Consider the following 19834-nt stretch of genomic DNA (forward strand, 5'->3'; position numbering starts at 1 on the left):
TTAAATTTAGGCTACGGTTTCAAATGGTCACTAAACAGAAAAATAAAAAGGCAAAGTTACTGCAATTTGCATTTTATCCTAGTCTGAGTCACAACAATGCAGGGAGAAAATTGCAACTTGTTTTAATAATTTATCTGCATGTGTAAAAATAAGAAACATTTTCAACAGCATTGGTTTTCTCCACTTCAAAAGCATCTTATTTTGTCTTGAATGTTTTCATGTCATGTACCACCTGTCCTTAGCAGACTAGGTCAGTCTTGCAGAACCATTCACGGTCACAACGACCTCAAGAGCAGTTTCAGACTGCTGTAAATTACTTTTGAAAACATATTTATACATAAGATATATAGAATTATAGAATTACTGTAAATACAGCACTGACACCAAGTTTTATAACACACAGTATGGCAAAACAGATCACAATAAAATACACACAGCACCAAACATTATCCACTTTGTTGAGAAATCAGTAAATTTTGAGTTATCCTCAGATATTCCAAAACACTGTGTTGACATAGTAGAAAGAAATTTTCTTTCAGCTTTTTTATTGATACTTTGTACCACAAAATGCTTGTAACTTCCTTTGTATTATAAAGTTCCTTGCTTACGATTTCATTTGGAATCAATAATCACAATGCAACAATGGCTGCAGTGACTACATATTAACAGTTGATGGCACTAATCACCTCAAGAAAATGTCTAGCTAAATATTAGATTACATTCTTGTGAAAGTTGCGGAATCATTTGATGGAAAAGCAAAATGCAAATGTCTAAACAGTAAAAAACGGGGAAAAAAAACCTTCAGAAAAGTACAGTAACTTCCTTGCACATGATACTCATCAAAATCCTGTCCTGTTTAGAATGCATGTATGTGTGCAAATGCAATCTGTGTACACAGATGTATTTTTTTCCATTTTACTGCACCATAGAAATGATATTGGACTCAAAGATATAGCACTTCAAATTCTGATAGAAGAATGTGCATAGCTATACCTGGAAATAAGCATTTACTCTGATTTTCCAATTTACTAAGAACTACAATCTCTCCTTTGGTTAAAAAGTTTCTAAAGTGGAATACAAGTGTCTTACAAAAATTTTATTTTATATTCATCCTTTCCTGGTGTAACACATTAGTAGATTTTAAAAATATGTGTACATTTAGATATACGAGCACAAAATATCCATCCTCCTTCAGCAAGCTGCATTTAATGAACAGCTACTAAAAAGTAACTTCATAGTGATGATAAAAATATGCACAAAATAAGTTAGAGTAAAATAGCCTTAGGGGAAGTCTAGGATGAGAAGAAAGAAACCAATGTATTAACTCCTTTGTGCAACAATTGGCTAGCATTATTGTAAAAGCATGAAAATTTTATTGAATAATTGAAAAAGTGATTTTATTGAATAATTAGCTTTAAAGAAATGTATAAGTAAGAATAACTAAGCAAAACTAGGCCTCCTTTGTGAAGCCACTCCCAAAGGAAAGAACATGCATCAGAAGTCAGGCACCATGGGGGTGTGGTAACAAGGTAGACTATTCAGACTTAAGCAGCTGCAAGTCATAAAGCATGCAAGAACAATGTTGGGAGTAACTGCTTTGAAGGAAGAAGAAAGGATTTGTTATCTCGACTATTAAAGTGCTCACTGTCCAGAAACTCCCATACCATTCAGGTCTAGAACATCAGTAGCTTAGAGGAGTTAGTTAGCCAACTCCTTTCGAAATATATATGAATACATATAGCTTGTGTAAATAAGTGATCAATGGATGAGTGATGTAATGTGTAAAATTAACGGTAACTAATCGAGATAAAGGGTAAATTTAATTAACAATTATAAGCGGGCTTTATATGCATAATAGACAACACAAAAGTGTTTGGTGTAAATATCTGTTGTTTTTGGTGCTTCATCAAGATATTCTTTGGGAATGATCCTGTGTGCCCAGTGTGCATCGTTAAAGGACATCTCTGCTTACCTAACCTCGTCTAGGTAAGTTTTCTTCCTCAGCATACCTGCAATATTGTCAGCCGCAGGAATTCAAGAATCTAGTGAAGTCCCAGAGCTACTTTTTAAGAACTAATCTTACCTGTCATATCTCATTTTAACACCTTTTACTTTTTTAAGGGGCGTGTGTGTGTCCTCTTTGCTTTCCAAGCTGTCAGAACTAAGGATCTGGGGATGGTGGCCACACAGTGAGGGATAAAACTTACGTTTCTTTTTAAATGAAATTCTAGGCGACACCACCAGAACATGGGTGTGCCAGCAACATCTTAAAACCAAACTTCTGTGCTGTGAAACGTTGAAAAAGGTTCGTTTCCTACCCCCGCAGGCAGGAGCTTCTCCCTCGCCCGCTGTGTGGCGACTATGCCTGGCGAGCGCCGAGGCTCTGCACGAGCCCCCGCCGCCCCTCAGGACACCCTGGGAGCAACCGCAGGCATCCCAACAACCTACACCCGCAGTCGCGGGTCGGATCAGCCATGGGAGCCTGCGGTCTCCGCCACAAGCTCCGCCCCAGGGCGCACAGTCCCGGGAAAGGCGGGACGAAGCGGGGGAGGAGCGCTGCTGCCCTTGCTAAAGATGGCGCCGCGGCTGCGGAGGGGCACCGCCCGCCTCCTCGCGCCAGGCGGTGACGCTGTCGCGGGCCGATGACGTCTGCGGGCCGTGTGGAGGGTGCCCGGGGATTCCCCGCGGTGTTGTCCTGTGGCCCGGTGGGATGGGCGGCCGGATCGCGGGGCGGCGCGGCCGGCGCTGATGGCGGCTCGCTGGGCAGCCCGCGGCTCCGGGCCGGCGGTGGATGAATTCACCGTACCTGCGGAGAAGAGCCGTCTTCTGGAGGGGAGCCGGGGCCGCATCGAGGGCTTGTTCGAAGTGCAGCTGGCCGTGCTGGGGTCGCAGGGGGACTGGCGGCCCGAAATCCCGCCGCCGCCCGCCCTCGCCAGGATCTGGGTGCAGCTGGCGGGCGGCGGGAAGGCCGTGCACAGCGCCAAGGTACGGGGGGCCAGGGGCAGGGTGGGGAGCGGCGCCCGGCCTTGTCCTTGGGGCCTCGGTAGCCCGAGCGGAGCCCGGGGCCGTGTTTACGTACGGAGAAGGACCCTCTCGCTGGGGTCACGGCTCGGGGCCACCACGTGCGGGGAGGAGGAAGAAGGAGAGAGGGGAAAAGCCACTGCTTGAGGAAACAGAAACGATCCTGCCTTGGCAAATAGGTGTGTGCCAGGTGCCAGGGTGTCTCCGGTGGTGTTGACAAAGGAGTGAAGGATAGAGAAAAACAATTCAGCTGAGAAGTGCAAAGTTCTTCGGTATTGCGTTGTGAAATGTTCCTGCTGTTGGCCTCTGGCTGCATGGAGGTTTTTAACGCCTGTGGGAGAGGGCCAAGTTTGGTTTCACAAAGCGATTGGAACGTATCGCTCCCCTTTTTCTTCCCAAAGTCAAGAAATTCCTCGGAGTTGTTCGAGTGTTGCCGTGTTTCACGCTTGCTTTACAGACTTCACTTTTTCTGTGGCACTTAGCAGCTATTAGCAAAGTTCTCTCTAGTAGCTTAACAGTTCGTTGAAGTAGATGGCTTTCTTTTTTAACTAAACACGTTACAAAAGAGATCCAGCTAGGCAGTTTAGGACTGTGACGCAAGTTCTGTGAAGTATCTTCGCACAATTATTTTGCTGAATCTCTCATACAGGTGACCTTTGGGGGAGCTGGGCAGTAATGATGGTATTACTCATAATGGACCTGGCAGCTATAGCTGTTTGAATCATGTGATGAGAACGGTAGTGTGAGCACTATATAGGCTGCAGGTAGCTTTGAAAAACAAAATCTTGGTATTGAGTGTTTACATATGTTTATTTGTATGTTTAAATACACAGGTTTATTAATGAGCATCCTTCACAGGTATTTTGTGACTTTATTCACAGACTTGGCAGTCCACTTTAAAAAAACTTTATTCCTTTTAACTGCGTAATGTGTAACGCTTAAAAGGAAAATGCTATGAACTTTGATTTTTATTTTTTTTAATACTTGTCTGAAATTAATTTCACCTAGTTTGCTTGTATATTTGGACTCAGAGACTCCAGAAACTGTTATGCGTAGAATAAACAGCTATTCTTCTCCAGGCAGCTGTAATACAACTTTCTTATTTTTTTTAGGAAAATTAAAGCCCAAAACAAACAGCACAATATTTATGAGTTCTAATTGCTCCTTTTCCTAAGAACATAGTTTCCTACTCCAAATACTTTAGTACTTGACTTCCCCTGCATGTAGAGCAGTTTACAGAGATTATTGTTTAGAGACTATGAGCAATTGCATATCCTTGTTTCCATTTAAAAGGTTTGATGGTAAAAATTTGTGTTTTAATTAATCAGTCACATTCATTGTATTCATCAATACTGCTGAGTAAACGTAAAAAAAAAATACCAAGAACACCTGACATATTTTGAATATCCTGTCCTATTCTATTGTCCTGTTGCTCTGCAAAAGCAGTCATAAGATGACTAAGGCATGAAAAGTAATCTTGTGGATTGCGTTGCAGAAGCAGTTTGTGCTAATATGGTCTTGAAGCAGCCTGCCTTGATACCTGTGGTGATATAACTCACTACCTTGTGTTAGTTTTCAGTTCCACTTCAAAAATAAATGTAATTTCAGAGAGTAAAGATAGATAACATAATTTAGTACACTTGGGAGTCTGCAAATACAATGACTGCAGCTTAGAAACTGGTTTCACCACACTACAGAATTGTAAATGCAGAAAGATTGGTGAAAAATAATCCTGGAAAAAATAAATACTATGCTCTATTGATAGAGTTATGAACTGTGACATATTTAAAATTATGTAGTATAGTGGGTTTACTGTCAGTGAATTTCTAGGTGACACAACAATAGAGGTTTTTTTAATGTAACTTCTAAAACACTGAACTTTTTGAATTCTGGAGGTTTCGAATGTTGTCAGGATCATCTGCTTTTTCAAAACACTGAGTTTTAAAGTCTGAAGTGGAAAGCTGGCTTGCTGTTGAGCATTTTGGATCTGTTTTTACTTGATTTTTCAGGTTCTTTTTTGGTGTTACATACTCTTTGCTAGTAGATGCTCTGGCAGTTAGTCTTAAACAGTGACTTTGTCATTTGACTGGTTTTGGTATCTCTTTATTTTCTATAGAGTATCTTTTAATGGGTACTACTATGGCTATTGGTTCTAGTGTGCCATCAAGACCACAGGACTAGTGATCTTGATTGATTGAGTCTTAAGTATGGAATAAGTAACACATAATAACAACTTAAAAATATAGGAGAGTTACTGCTGTGATGAGCCTTTGAGAATTTTCTTTAGAAACTGTTTTTAGAAGTATTGTTTTATGTAGAATCCTCAAGTGCAAGACATTTAGTAAAGAAGTCTATGTTCTCTCTGACCAATGAATGGATATAGGAAAATAAATATCTTTTGACTTGTATTTTAAATTCTTTATGCTACAACTATTTTAAAATCATTTCAGATATCTGTATTTTGTATCTATTTTCAAGTTTTCTGTCAGTATTTAGTTTCTTATGCTTCTTACATGAAACTGACTTTTTCTAATGTCCATTACTTGACTAACCAAAACTAACTTAATATATTAGCTTTTCACATGTATTCACTCTTTTTTTCCTCTTTCTAGGAGTATATTAAGGGACTCTGTGAACCTGAACTAGAAGAAAAGGAGTACTACCCAAAGGACATGCACTGCATCTTTGTTGGTGCACAAAGCTTGTTTCTCAAGAGTCTTATTCAGGATACCTGTGCTGATATAACAGTGCTGGAAATAGGATTGCTTAGTATTAAGGGTGGTGCAGAGGCTGTTGTCATGGCTCAAAGTCATGTTCAGCAGTTTGTGAAGCTTTTTGAGAATAATGAAAGCCTATTAAGTGACAATGAGTCAGAGATTAAAAAGCAATTCAGACAATTTGTGGAAGCACATGCAGATAAATATACAATGGATTTACTGATTTTGCCTAGCTCCCTAAAAAGGGAACTCCTGGCTCTCACACAAACTGAATGTTGTGAAGTGGAGTGCAGTATCATAGATCTTACAGGTCCTGAAATCCCAACAGAGCGTTTACAGGACAAAGCCTCCAAAGTAATCTGTACAAGCAGAGATGGAAGAGCAGGTGATGAGGAAGCAAGAAACAATGCTGGGACGCCTGTAACTGAGCTTACAAAGCAAATGGACACTGTGCTTTCTGATGCTCCTGAAACAGGTTTTGTTCCCATAAATGTTATGCCTCCGTTAGAGGGAGTGGTGCCTAAAGAAAGGCAGTCATGTAAAAGAAGATCTTCTGATGATGAGGAAAGACTCCCGAAAAAGCAATTCTCTTTGGAAAATGATCAGAAAGCGAAGTCTGCTTCACACAGTCATCCTTCAGACAGTGATGCAGTTATTGATCTGATTTCGGATGGCTGCAGTGACTCCCGTGACTCCAGTTACTGCCTTAAAGAAGGTGATGATATCAGTGAGGAAATGGAGTATAAAATTCTCGTGAACTTTTTCCGAACAATGGGGTATTCACAAAATATTGTAGAAAAGGTTATTGGTATTCTAGGGCAATCTGTGGAACCATTAACATTGCTAGAAGAAATTGAAAAGGAGAATTTAAGATTTCAAGAAGAACGTGAACAATCATCTCAAAAGTCTAGAACTGTCAATCCTCCTTTGGGAAGTAATGCAAGTAATTCACAAAAGGTGGAAGACAAAGGCATTTTTAGCAGTAAAAGTCCACTTAAATCCTGTCATACTTCAAAAGAGACAAAAAATGAGTATCACACTAGAAGAGATTCACCAAGCAAGCAAGTTGATGGAGAAGATAAAATGCATATGTTGGTATGCAAGCCTGCTTCTCCTTCGAGAAAAAATTCAGCTGTATGCTGTAAACAAAGAGACGTTTTTTGCCTGGGTGAGAGTCACAGTTCAAAGTCAAGTGGTATAGAAACTGATGGTGCTGTAACTTTCAGTAATGTACAAGCCAGAGCTCTAAAAGATGTTGATTTTGTAGCCAGAGGGAGCTCAGATGTGCAGCATATCTCAACTAAGACTAAAAGTGCAGCTCAGCAAAAATCTGGAGGGCCCTCAGCCGTACAGAATAGACATTCTGTAAGTGAAGACCAATTAGGACACTGCAGCTCTTCTTCTCAAGTGAAATCTCTCAACAAACGTCTTTCTCAAACCTCAAATTCTGAAAATCCAGTCACAGACCAAGTATTGTCTTCGCAAGTATATCCTTCAAATTCTGATAGAGAGACAGTGGGACCACACAGACGTCATCATGATCCTTCAGTTACTGGAGTTCAAAGATTTTTGGAATCTCTGAAAAAGCCATACAGGTTGGAGTTGAAAAATGAACCTGGGAAACCATATTTAAAACACATCATTATTGATGGAAGCAATGTTGCGATTTCGTGAGTATTGTTCTTATAAAACTCGTACAGCTATCTCTTTATTAAAAGTTTGGTGAATTTTCAAATGAAATGAAGCTAAGAGGTTGCTGTAACACATGTAAAGTTTTTGCTAGCTAGCTTTTTGGTGACCAAGTCCATGTACATATCGAGGTTTTTCAGCTACTGATAATGGCTGCAGTGGTAAGGCTTAATAATGAACAATTACGTGAGATTGACAGTAGACATTTTAATTTCCAGCATATAGCAATTTTGGTAGTTCTTATTCTTCAGTTAGTGACAGCACTCATTATTATGACTGACTTATTCAGAGTTATTATTTTTGAGGTACTGTGCAAAGAAGGAGATTGAAAAGGTTTTAGCAGGTCTACTATGACACTTGCTGCAGTACAGAAATCCAGCTGGGACAGTGTGGTTGTGGGAAATTTTACCCTGAAACAATTCTTGTAGAGTTTACTTTTAGTTTAAAGGATTACATAGTCTGACGTTGAAAAAAATGCAATAACTGGTTAAGATAGAATAAGGAAAATCCTTGATTTTTACTTAAAAGTTGGTTAGTAAATGCAATACTCAGAAAAAATACATTCTGTAAAGCCTCTTAGGACTTAACTTTTCTTCTGTGCTAGAAATTTGCAAATTTGGAACAATCAGTGGCTCAGATTTACAAAGCACAAATACTAAAATAATCACCTAAAGAGTTGAATAGAATAGTCAATGAAAACTCAAACTAGACATGTTAAAAGTAGATGAGATCCTTTTTGATAACAGGGTGTTTTATCAGTGTTTGCTGTGAAGCTTTTTTTATAGTTCTGAAATATGAAAGTGAGGAATGACAAATGCAGTATTTCTTAATGAGGAAATGGTAGATCTAAGAACAAACTAACTGTTCTTCACTCATCAGTATAAGAATAAACTTACTCTGAGAACTTTCTATTAAAGTTTTCTTTAGTGCAGAGTTCCTCTGCTGAACGTGCATAAACCCTTCTATTCTGAAACTATGCTACCAGTACCAAAATGGACTACTTGAAGCAAAATAATAAAAATTCTGAGAAATATTATCTGTATCTCTGAACTGGTAAAGGTCAGGCTGTAGAAGTGTTTTTAAAACAGTTTTGGTGTTTTAACAATAGGAATTTTAATCTTAGATATTGGAAATCCTGATAACAACTATGGTATCTTGCATTTAATTGTAACTAATTCTTGAATAGAATATTTTCTAAGAATAGGCTAGTGTACTGCCAGTGATCCCATTAGTTCTATAGCATGCTCTTGGGCTGAGAAACACACATCTAACAGGTTAAAATACTTGTGTCTTATATCATCTACTTCCAGCTGTTAGATGAAAGAGGCTTCCCAAAAGAATGGGCTTAAATGCTATTTAGGGGAAGAAAAGAAAATTTTCCAGGAAAAAAAAAGTATGTTATGTACTGTATGTGTACTGTGTTGAGGTCTATTCTAAAATGAATTTAATGTTTCAGTTGTTTGACAGCTGGTACAGTTTCCCAGAAGTGACTATGTAAACACAGATCTGTGTGTGCGTGTACACACAGTTGTGTTAATGGGGAAAAAAATGGATATATGCTGCTAGTTTCACAGTTAGTTAAAGATGCCCTTATAACCATAAAAGAAAAAATCTAAAAGATCTACTTAAGCTTTTAAACATTTGACTAAAATTCACGAAATAGCAAAACTTTCTAAATTGTTAGAGATTATACTTTTAAGTCCCTTTTCTCTGTAATACATATAAATTTTGCTTGAGAAATAACGAATTGTGGTGTTATCTTTGTGATGTGCTAGTAGAACTGTTAATATTATGTACAGTCCTCGCTTGGTGATTTTTATTCTGATACCTTGGCATTTACTGATAAGTTACATAATCTAACAGATAATACCTTGAAGTTCCTAGACATACACTTGATTCAGAAATATTTCTGCTGGTGTTTTAAACATAAATAATATAAAAATATATGTAATTTTGCCTGGTTTTTTATAGACTTCTTATGTATTTATATGTGTTTCTGCTAGATCACTCTTTTGCCCCATTTGGAATGAAATATACATTATTAAAGAAGACTAGTTCCAAATACAGTTTGAAAACCAAGGACCTAGTAGTATAGAAATGTTGGCAGTTAGTTCAGAAAGTTTCTATAGCTGTGGGGTTTTGTGTCTTTGGTTTGTTTTTTTAAGAGCAACTAAATTCATCTGAAACCAATGAATTAAAAGATGGTGAATAAACATCTGCTTAGGAGACTGCTGTAGGCAGTGGCCTCCGTAATTTTTTTGATTGAGCACTCCTATCAGTCAAAAATCCACTTTGAGCATGTGCCCCCAATATCTGTGTGGTTGTTAACTATATATGTGGATTACTGGAGCTCTCATATTTCCTGCCCCAATGTATTCTCTTGCCCACCAGTTTGTACACAACCCATATGAGAGCAGGTCATAGTAGCAGGGAAACATGGACCTACAGTCCCTAAATATAGCTTTACGACATCTGCTACCTGCTGCTCCACCAAATGATAACTGCTTGCAAAAAGCAAAGTATATAGAACTACTTCAAAATAGCAGGACCACCAAAATATTTAAATGTCCCACTAAATAATCAATGCATGGATGCCTGGGGTTTACCATAGGTTTCTGCAGCTTCCTTCTGGCGGAAGCTTCATTATTGTCTTATATTTTAGAAAGTGAAGAATTGTTTTCAATTTTGCTTTGAATTTTCATTTTTGTTTCTCAATACTTTCAGTTTACAGACACCTACTTCCCATGCTCATGTTGGTTTGGGTTTTATTGACCCCAACTGTCAGTGTTTTGGGGACATTGTATTAATGGAGTATTGCCTGCATTCTTGAACTAAGGCTGAATGGGCTTGCCTTATGTCTTAAGTCTGGAAGATGAATTTTTCCTCTTGACACGTGTGGCCTAGTATAAACCAGCACATTGATACATTAATGCTAGCTGTACCCTCAGTGTGCTGAAAGTCCAGAGTTTACTCTAGCTGCTAGCAAGTATTTTTTACACATTCCGGGGGTTTTGTGTGTGTACTGAAAACAGGCCTTTACAGGCAGACTGCAAATAAACAGATTTTACTAGAATGCAAAATAAACTCAGAATGAAATAATAATTAGATGGAATTATGTCTTTCTAGCATTAAGAAATCTCTTTGTAGAGAGTTCACAGTTTTTTAAAGAACTGGAGCAGGCCAAATTAATATTTGCAATGGCAGTTGGGGAATGGGTACAGTCTTTGAGATGTTTTGAAGAGACCACCTTACTGTGGTAGTTTGCTGACCTTCAGATGTTTACCTAGCTCAAATAAAGCATTTCATATTTCTCTTTAGTAATGATATATTTGTTCACATTATAGCTTGCCTTAATTCTACATGTTATTTGATAAAGTTGAGTAAATATATTGCTTCTGTTTTCATGCTCTTTCTTTTAAGCTGCTACAGAGCAGATGTTTGTGGTCATATAGAACAAATTAGGAGCTGCTGTTCTGGCCTTCAAAACATTTCAAAAATAGTACTGTGTGCAACTCAGGAAATTTAATGCTCTGAAACTGGAGAATGGACAAGTAGAGAAGGCATAATTTTCAACACAAACAGTTTTCCAGTATGAGTAGGACACCTAACTGAGGGGGGACATGACGACTGCATTTAAAATTGACCTAGAAGGTTCACAAAGGATAACTCTTCTGTGATAATTGCATTTCTTATTTGCTCTTGACAACAATTTTATTAGGGCAAGTATGGCATAAGACTTTTTTTTTTCTCCCTCCAGAAACTTTAGTCAGATTTCTTTTTTGCCTTTTCTAGTTCTGAGGTATCTTACTAATTTTTTTTCTTTTCTACGTAAAACAGTCTTCTCCAAATTCAGAGAACTTTAATATACTTCTGGTTAGATACATCTGTTTTCAAATGAGTTTACAAAATTGGAGAAGGATGCATGAATGCTATTAAAGGCTGTTTCACTAAAATATTTTCATGGAGATATTTTAAAGAAATCTTTGTTCAGATAGTTTCTTGGTAGGTTAAACTAGGGCTTTAAAGATAAGATTCCATTCAAAACTAATACACAGTTGCATGTGAACTTGAGACTGGTTTAAAATATAAATACCACTTTGTCCCATGATATGAGAAGCCCTTTGTACGGACTTAAAATCTAGCAAAAAACTTGGAATATGTATTTCTTGGTAAGAAATGCTTTGTCTGCTCATGCCACCAATGCTGAATCAGTATGTCTTTTCTAACTAAGTTTATCTTTGTTTTGTCTAAGTGAAGCCTCTAATCTATGAAAATGCGAAGGGAAAAAATTGTGATTTTTTTTAAAGACTGGATTTAGCATTTTCTGAGATGCCAATAGATGTTTTGTATGTCTTCTTCGATTATTCTTCTGAAGCTCAGTTCCCAGAGTCTAATTACAGTTAATTGCTAAAGGGCGACTTCCTGCCATATGTTAAATATGTATACAAGGTAAACAGGATCATTCATATTGGGAGAGATCTCACAAGGTTATCTATTCCAATCTTGGTACCACTTATTCTAGGCAGTTGATTTTTCTGGAAAGTAACTGAGTTGCAAAAAGAGGTAACAAACATGAATGTTACCACTAAATGGCACTGTTTCTAAATATAGTTCAGATGTGGTAGCTCAGATTGTTGAAAGAGAGAGGAGGGGAACTGCAATGGAACTGTATTTGGAGCTACTGTAATATTGGATTATGATCATTTTAATCTATAATCAATAGATTTTGAAAAACATCACTATGGCTTCTCTTTAAAGGTAAGCCCACTTCCGGTTACTCAAATTGTACCCATGCAACTGAAAGAAGACTGAGCTATAAAGTTGCAAAGTGGTGTTTCTGTTCTCTGCTTTTGCTGAAGACTTCTCTCTGTTTATAAAATTGCTCATCTGTAACCTCTATCTACCTTTTATTGTGGTGAGGCTGTATGTGTAACTTCCAGCTTCACTTTGCAAGGTTTTGTTCTGTTTTCTTTGTATTCCAAGTAGAAGATTTTTAGTGAATTTAATCTCCCTTCTCTTTCTTTCACCCCTAGTCATGGCCTAAGGAAATTCTTCTCCTGTCGAGGAATTGCAATAGCTGTTGACTACTTTTGGAAACGTGGCCACAGAAATATTACTGTATTTGTTCCACAGTGGAGAACAAGACGTGATCCTTCCATTACAGGTGAGGGAAATAGTTTAATAAGGAAAACATGAGGAAACTAAGTTGTAAGCATTTCTTTTGGTACTTCTGTGGACAATGAATGAGTACGTCATAAAACATGAAGTATGAGCAGTCTGGCAGCTCAGAATGAGTAATTGAGTTTCCACACACACTGTGAGATGCACTAAATGTTGTTTAGGCTTACTGATGTACCATAAGCAAAGGCCTTTGATTTGGTTTGGGTTTTGTTTGCTCTTTAATTTCTAGTTTCAACCTCTTCCTCCCTGTTTTTGTTATAGCAGTTCTTTATCTATCAGTATGTCATTGCTGTAGATTAATAGATACAAAAATATCTCATCTTCTTCTCTGCTAATTATATCTAATTGTCAAATCTATGAATAGCATAGAAGAAGGCTGTAGTTTTTAAGAACAGCTGTTTCATGTTTTAACAGAGCAGGATTTCTTAACACAGCTCCAGGATGTTGGAATATTGTCTTTAACCCCTGCAAGAATGGTTTTAGGAGCAAGAATTGCTGCTCATGATGACAGGTATGGAATATACATAGTTTTAAAGTCGTCTTAAACATTGACTAGTGCTTGTAAAAGCTGAATTCTTTGTGGTTGATTGTATTAGCTAGTTCTTCAACCTGCCTACATAGAGCTATTCATCAAACTTTAAGACTCAATTCTACAGTTGTTAGGATATTTTATTGTCCTAAGAAACATATCTGTAGTTAATTCTGTAACAATGTTTTACATATTCTAAGAAAATAATGGAAGTTTCCAAATTTTCATACCAAATTAAAAAAAAAAATCCATTTCAAATGTCATCACTTGCATTGAGGAATAAATTAGTCTTCTAGTAATGCTTTCATGCTTTCCTGATCATCAGTCTGTCTCTGAATTGCCTTGGGGAGAGCTAGCATAAATCAGCTACTGATCAGATACTGTTTTGTTCCATTTTTTATGCCATTGTGGCATACAGGCACAGATATGTATTTGGAGTAGTGTATTTGCAGCAATATGTAGGCTAGTAAATTTCCAGGTTAATTTGAGCACCAAAGTTCAACTTTAACAAGTGGTTGTGATCTTCCAATGAACAAGATAACAGTAAACTTCAGGGGGTTTTTTTGGGGAAGGGTCCTACTGTTTACATTGCTATTGCCAAATTTTCCTAGTTGTGAGACACAGTTAAAAGCAGATGCTGCTTAGGTGTTTTTTCCATGACAGCTTTCCCAATTTCCATGGATGAGTGGCCTGTAGCTTTGAAAATCTGTTTTGGAGCTAGCTATGCTTTGCTGAATTTCAGTTTCTTCTTCCCCACTAACTGTCATTCATACTTTATTTTTCTGTCTACAAGGTTGTTGAATGTTTGCACCATGGACATGCCTATTTTTGTTATATTGCTCAGTCATGCACCTGATTGCAAAACTTGTTATGCAAAAGATATGTGCAGTGGAGTGCACTTCATTTATTTGTCTTGTAAAAATACAGCAACTCTGATCTCTTAATGTAGCCAAAAAAGCATACAAGGCAGCTGAGTTGGAGTTGTTTACGCACTAACGTTTTATCTACACCCAGCATTTGGTATAGATTGCTATGTAGGTGCAGTATTTACAGTTGAGATTACTGTGGAAATACATGTTGTGTCCACCTATTTGCACTTTTCATCAAGTGTACACTTTACTATGAACAGCTAACATGCATAATATTATCTCGCAGAACACAGAAATTAATGCTAAGCAAGTACATGGAAGTAAGTCTGTGTTGAAATGTGTAATAACTATTGTCTTCTTTTGTGAAGCACACTGTTTACCTCCAAAATATTTATAATCTAATAATCCTGTGGGTTCTGAGGGGGATTTGCTTAAGTTTTCTTAGTGGGGGGAAAAAAAGCCTCCAGTGAAGACTGCTGCACTAAATAAATGCATGACTACCTAAAATGTTGTTTAAAGTTACATGATGGCTCAAAACAGAGTAACCTCCTGGTAATCAAAGTCCTTGTTCTTGTGGAAATAGATTACTCTTGGATGGTAAAATGTTTATTTTTCTAGGTCTTTGGGTAATTTTCAGCAAAGCAGACTATCTTAATGGTCTTTGAAATGACTTTTACAGGTTTTTATTACACCTTGCTGATAAAACTGGAGGTGTTATTGTGACTAATGATAACTTCAGAGAATTTGTGACAGAATCACCTGCCTGGAGAGAAATTATTCAAAAAAGGTAACTACTCAATTTATATGACAACTTAAAAAGATATCTGTCCTTAGACTTATAGACACTCTGTGGGATTGTTGATTTTTAGTTTTTAATTTGTCATGCAATTCTGATGGAGAGCAATGCAGTAGTGTGTCTCACTGCTTTGATTCATAGGATTCTATGATTTATGGCCTTATAATTGTGTATTGAATAGTTTAATGTCCCTATTATTACTATATTATGTAGTATACATCTGTTAATTGCTCACACAGATAGGAGCTTGGTGTGGCAAGAGTATACGCCTTGCAAACCATTCTCACAGGCTAGATTTACATCTCATTTCTTCAAGGAAGTTTCTCCTTCATGTAGTACAACAAATGAACACAGCTAAACAAAATAATGAACATTTGCAGGATATATCACTGTAGCCATTTCCCTGAAATTGTTCAAAGTCCTTGGGTTTACATAAGTTTACTTAGCTATTAAATATCCTTGCTGCAGCTTGTGGATTCTCTGTGCATTACAGTTTCTCCTGTGTAACTGGGTTATCTTTTCTTGTTTTATTTGATTGGGTTTTGGTTTAGTTCTTTTCCCCGTTCCAGCTAATATAGGGTCATTTCACTATTACAGTATCATATTCTGTTGTTAGGATTTCCTACTAACACCTCAGTGTTCTGTTATATTCTGAGAGTACATCTACTGCAGGGATTGTAATCTCAATAAATCATAGAATTTAAAACTGTCCTCATTCTTACAATATATCTGGGAGAACACAGAACAGGTGTTGGCTAATTGTACAGGTATTTACACTATTTCTTGAGTGAATTTTACCCAAGTCAACATCTGTTATATAGAACTTCATCAGAATTACTTAGCACATCATTCAGAGTATGTGAGTTTTTTCAAGAGCTTGTGTTAACATCTACTACTAGTTTTACTTCTGGGGAAATTTCCATTTTATCAAATTCTCTCCTTGCGGACAAATTTTAGTTGAACTGATTTCCTTTAACACTAATTTCCTCTTGTCCCAAAACGATTCCAGAAAAAAAACCTCCTTTGTGTCTTAATTGTTAACAGCTAATGCTATGTTTGCTAGTTGTGTGGCGCTCTAATAACATATACATCTTAACTAGGTGATTAAAGATCCTTACAAGGAAGAGGAGTTTCACCAACCAGCAAATCTTTAATCACCTAGTAAATTCCACTTTAGCAGTCATCTAACACTTGGTGTCAAAAAAAGAAGAAAAGACAAAAAAAAAAGAGCTTGATATTCTGCAGTGTAATGGGAGCAGTTCACATCAGGCCCCATTAATTTATTTTGACAATGTATACTGGTTCTATCTAAAATGGTTAGTAGTTAAGCTTCAGTGATTTCCTGATGTGAAGCCTCTGCTTTAAGGCAATTTAACCTATGCTACAGAGGTGAAGAGCAGCAAGAGTGTAATACATTGTTAGTAAATTTTGAAAGAACTCTCTTGCAGGTTGCTCCAGTACACTTTTGCTGGGGACATATTTATGGTTCCTGATGATCCTTTGGGAAGAAATGGACCTAGATTAGATGACTTCCTTCGAAATGGAGGCTGTTCTAGGTATGAACACTGTTTTCACTTTTGTCACAGTTATGATTTCACATTTGAAGTAAAATGTTTTCCTAGTTCACTTTAACAGCTCTTTGGATCTGTATAGTAAAGGTACAGTAAAATTAAGCAAAAACACTGTAGGAAGTAGCAGCTCAACAAAAATACGTTTTTCCTGTTACCTCGGTCTGTTCAGAAACTGCTGATGACATTTGCATCTAATCAACATCTCTCTCAGAACTAAGATAAGTAAAACAGTAACTTCCTCTGAGATTTAATTATGGTGACTTTCTTGCAAAGGTGGTCCAAACTGTTAACATCACAGAAAGCTGCTAGTGGTTTGGTTACGCAGTAGCCTGGTATTTGGTTAGTTACAGTGATGTTATTTAAAACACCTTGGTTGATCAGTTATTCATAGTGAAATAATAGGTGCTACAAAAAAAACCCCACCACTCTGCACTTATTCTGTCACTGGGGAGAGGCATTTCACTTCACACTTCATGGTACTGTACTGTTACTATAAAAATATTAATAAACCTGTTAAGATAATTGCACTTTAATACTTTGAATATTTGCATATTTTAAATTTGCTTTGTGTCAACTGACAAGACTTTAGAATGGGTTTGTTTTTTTGCAAAAGAAAGTAAGATAATCTTTGCTCTTCTTTCACCAGCTTAGGAATTACAGGTGGTAATGAGGAATATTGAGAGAGTTTTTTAAAACAAGTGAGGTCATGAAAAACCAGCAGTACAAAAGGCAAGCTACAATTAAGGATTAATACAAAAAATAAGCAGGAATCTTAGCTATTGGGAACAATTGAGGAAAGTGAGACATGTAGATATCAGTAGGTCACAGGTTGATTTGAAAATAAGCATGTAATATTGACCTAAAAAAAAGCAAGTGCAGTTCTAGAAAATTCTAAGGATAGTTCTAGGAAATTCTAAGATAGTATTCAATCTCTGATATGAAACACTTATGACATGTCATTGGAAAGTTGTGTTTTAGCTACCCGTGTCAGAGAAAAATAATGTGAAAGCAATGTGCTCTGGAAGGTGACTGATAATTAATACAAACGCAAAGAGACTTTTGAAAAGACTCTGGAAGAACTTTGTTTCCTATCTGTAAACTTGGAACTGAAACAAAGCTTTGGTTTTTGGGGGGTGTGTGGTGGTGTGTTTGTTTTAAAACCGAGAAAATGTGTCAGTGTAAAGAGTTCATTTTGTTCCTTCCCTGAGACTTTTCTACTTGAGTTAAATGATGCAGTAAGCATAAATGGTGCCTGGCATAAGATCAGAAACTAGAAGCATCTTGAGCAATCATAGAGCCTTTCTATATTGAGTAATGGTAGGTGTCATAAACAGAAGAGAGATCTGTAATGTTGATACTGTTTCCCTTGGTGGTAGGAAACTAGACTGTAATGTGTTCCAGTTCACATTTTTATGTTAGCTGGTGGTATCTGAGGTAGACTTGACTCTAAATTTTGTAGTGCTAGCAGATAAGAGCAACAACTTTTCAAAGTCTGAAATGAAATCTCAGTAATTAAGGAAGTATATTTGGGTCCTGAATTTGCTGAAAAACTTCATTGCCTTGTTAAAGAGATCATATGAGGGAAACAAGGCCTTGGTCTAAATGTCTAAGCACAGCCCAGAGTCTTGAGTAAATCCCCTTTGGTCTGTCAGTCTTTTCACATTCTCTGAGGCAGTGTGGCTGTGTTCAATGTATCTTTTTATTCATTTAACTCAATACAGATGACAATACTTCCATAAAATAAGCTTTTACCATTGCTGTGTTCTCTCAAGAACTCACAGCTTATTGGAACTAGTCTTAGGTAATGTTAGCTAATGTTGTTAGTTGCGCCAAAACCATTACACCTACTGCTTTCCTTCACTTTGAAAGAATGCTTACCACTTTGTTCCAATCAGTAGCTAGCTGAGCAATGGTGAAGTGTGGGAGTTATACAGTATTTTCTTTTCTAGGGGCAGCTAGCATCTCTTTTACTTCAATTTAATCAAATTTTATTTCATTTTATAGACCTCTTCGATCAGCAGAAAAGGCTTTACAGAGCAGTGGACAATATTCTTCTGAGACACCTTTGTTCATGCCAGTCTCCAAACCAACCAGCAGCAGTCGACAGCCTAAAAACAAAGTCCATGGACTTTTTCCACTGGAAAAAAACATGCAGCAAATAGACAATACTTGTCTGGCAATTCCACCACAGAGATCTGCCTCAGAAACAGTACAGCTAAGAGAAGCACTGATCAAAATTTTTCCTGATTATGAGCAGAGACAGAAGATCGATCAAATATTAGCTGATCATCCATTCATGAGAGATCTTAATGCACTGTCTGCCATGGTGCTTGACTGAATATTATGCAGGATTTTTATGTCACAACTTTTTAATATCAATGTGAAGAAAAATATTGCTTTATGTTAATTTGTGAATACTCAGAACTTAATTTTATTTGTATAAACAAAGACTTTTTTGTGTATGTTATGTTGCTAATAGATGCCAGTTTTTGGTAAATTAAAAACTGCTGCTACTACACACTTGTAGTAATATTTTCTATGAAAAAAACCCTATCTTTTACTTCACTTGAATTGCTTATTAAAGCAGTTTTCAGTTCTAAAGAACTGTCACCACTTTAAATAGTGCCTTAGCACTTGTTTTTAAAAATAACTTTCCTTAAAAGAGAAAAAACGTGTCAGAGGCTTGAAGTGACTTTCACAGCTTTAGGTATATTTTCCAGATGCACGTATAATATACTGTAACATCAGCCATGCACCTATCAGATTTTGTTGCTGTTTTTATCTAGAGTACAGATATTCTTTGAAAACCTGCGTTCTACTATTCACTCTTTCACTTAGGAATTTGGGAATATTTCTCTGTAGAAATAAACCAGAACTTTTTAATATTTTCAGACGTGAAGGATTCTCTGTAGTGTATATGTGAACCTGCTTTCCTTAAGCCTCTGTCGTGGATTTTGGAAACAGGCTGTAGTTGTGAGGGCCTATGGCCAGCATTGTGGGAGCAGTGTGTGTGCCTAGTGTTGTCGAAGTACCGTCACAAGGTGGCGATACGCATCTGTTGGTTTGTAACGATCAACAGGAAGGCATCCGACATTCTGAAATACTGCTTCTTAGCCAAAAAAAGTTTACATGCAAGAGAGGTAACAGTAACTGTTTGTTACAGCTAAAGGTCCCTTCCAACCCTATCATTCTATGATTCTATGATATTGTATGTATAACTTCATAGATCTTCAGCAGCCTTCTGATATTAAGGGCAGGTAAGAAACTTTGTATATATGGACAAAATCTTGGGACCCATGGAGTGAAAACGAAGAAAATACACTTTCCTACTCCTCCAAGGTGAGAGATATTACACAAGAGTAGTTAGGAGAGGGAAGGTTTCAGTTAGAAAGTGTAAATTCATAACTCTGCTCAGAAGATATTTGTAATGCCTTACAAGATCTGTAATACCTTTTTTTTTT

At 37.2% G+C, this 19834-nt stretch overlaps 1 protein-coding gene across 1 annotated transcript; it reads left to right on the forward strand.

The window, feature by feature from the left end:
• The first annotated feature begins 2577 nt into the window (after positions 1-2577).
• N4BP1 (NEDD4 binding protein 1) lies at positions 2578-19272 on the forward strand. Its single transcript, XM_062007299.1, has 7 exons — positions 2578-2985; positions 5634-7408; positions 12461-12591; positions 13023-13119; positions 14686-14793; positions 16251-16358; positions 18378-19272. Exons 1-7 carry the CDS (start codon positions 2749-2751, stop codon positions 18709-18711), a joined length of 2790 nt encoding a protein of 929 aa, XP_061863283.1. The 5' UTR covers positions 2578-2748; the 3' UTR covers positions 18712-19272.
• The last annotated feature ends 562 nt before the right edge of the window (positions 19273-19834 follow it).

Source organism: Colius striatus, chromosome 14, assembly GCF_028858725.1.
Source record: "Colius striatus isolate bColStr4 chromosome 14, bColStr4.1.hap1, whole genome shotgun sequence".
Taxonomy (NCBI): Eukaryota; Metazoa; Chordata; class Aves; order Coliiformes; family Coliidae; genus Colius; species Colius striatus.

Bases quoted from the DNA above. Each gene is read 5' to 3' on its own strand.
- N4BP1 (XM_062007299.1), top strand. From the start codon at position 2,749: ATGGCGGCTCGCTGGGCAGCCCGCGGCTCCGGGCCGGCGGTGGATGAA. The intron at 7,409-12,460 runs GTGAGTATTGTT...TTTCACCCCTAG, and splicing joins GGAAGCAATGTTGCGATTTC to TCATGGCCTAAGGAAATTCT. The intron at 16,359-18,377 runs GTATGAACACTG...TTCATTTTATAG, and splicing joins CGAAATGGAGGCTGTTCTAG to ACCTCTTCGATCAGCAGAAA.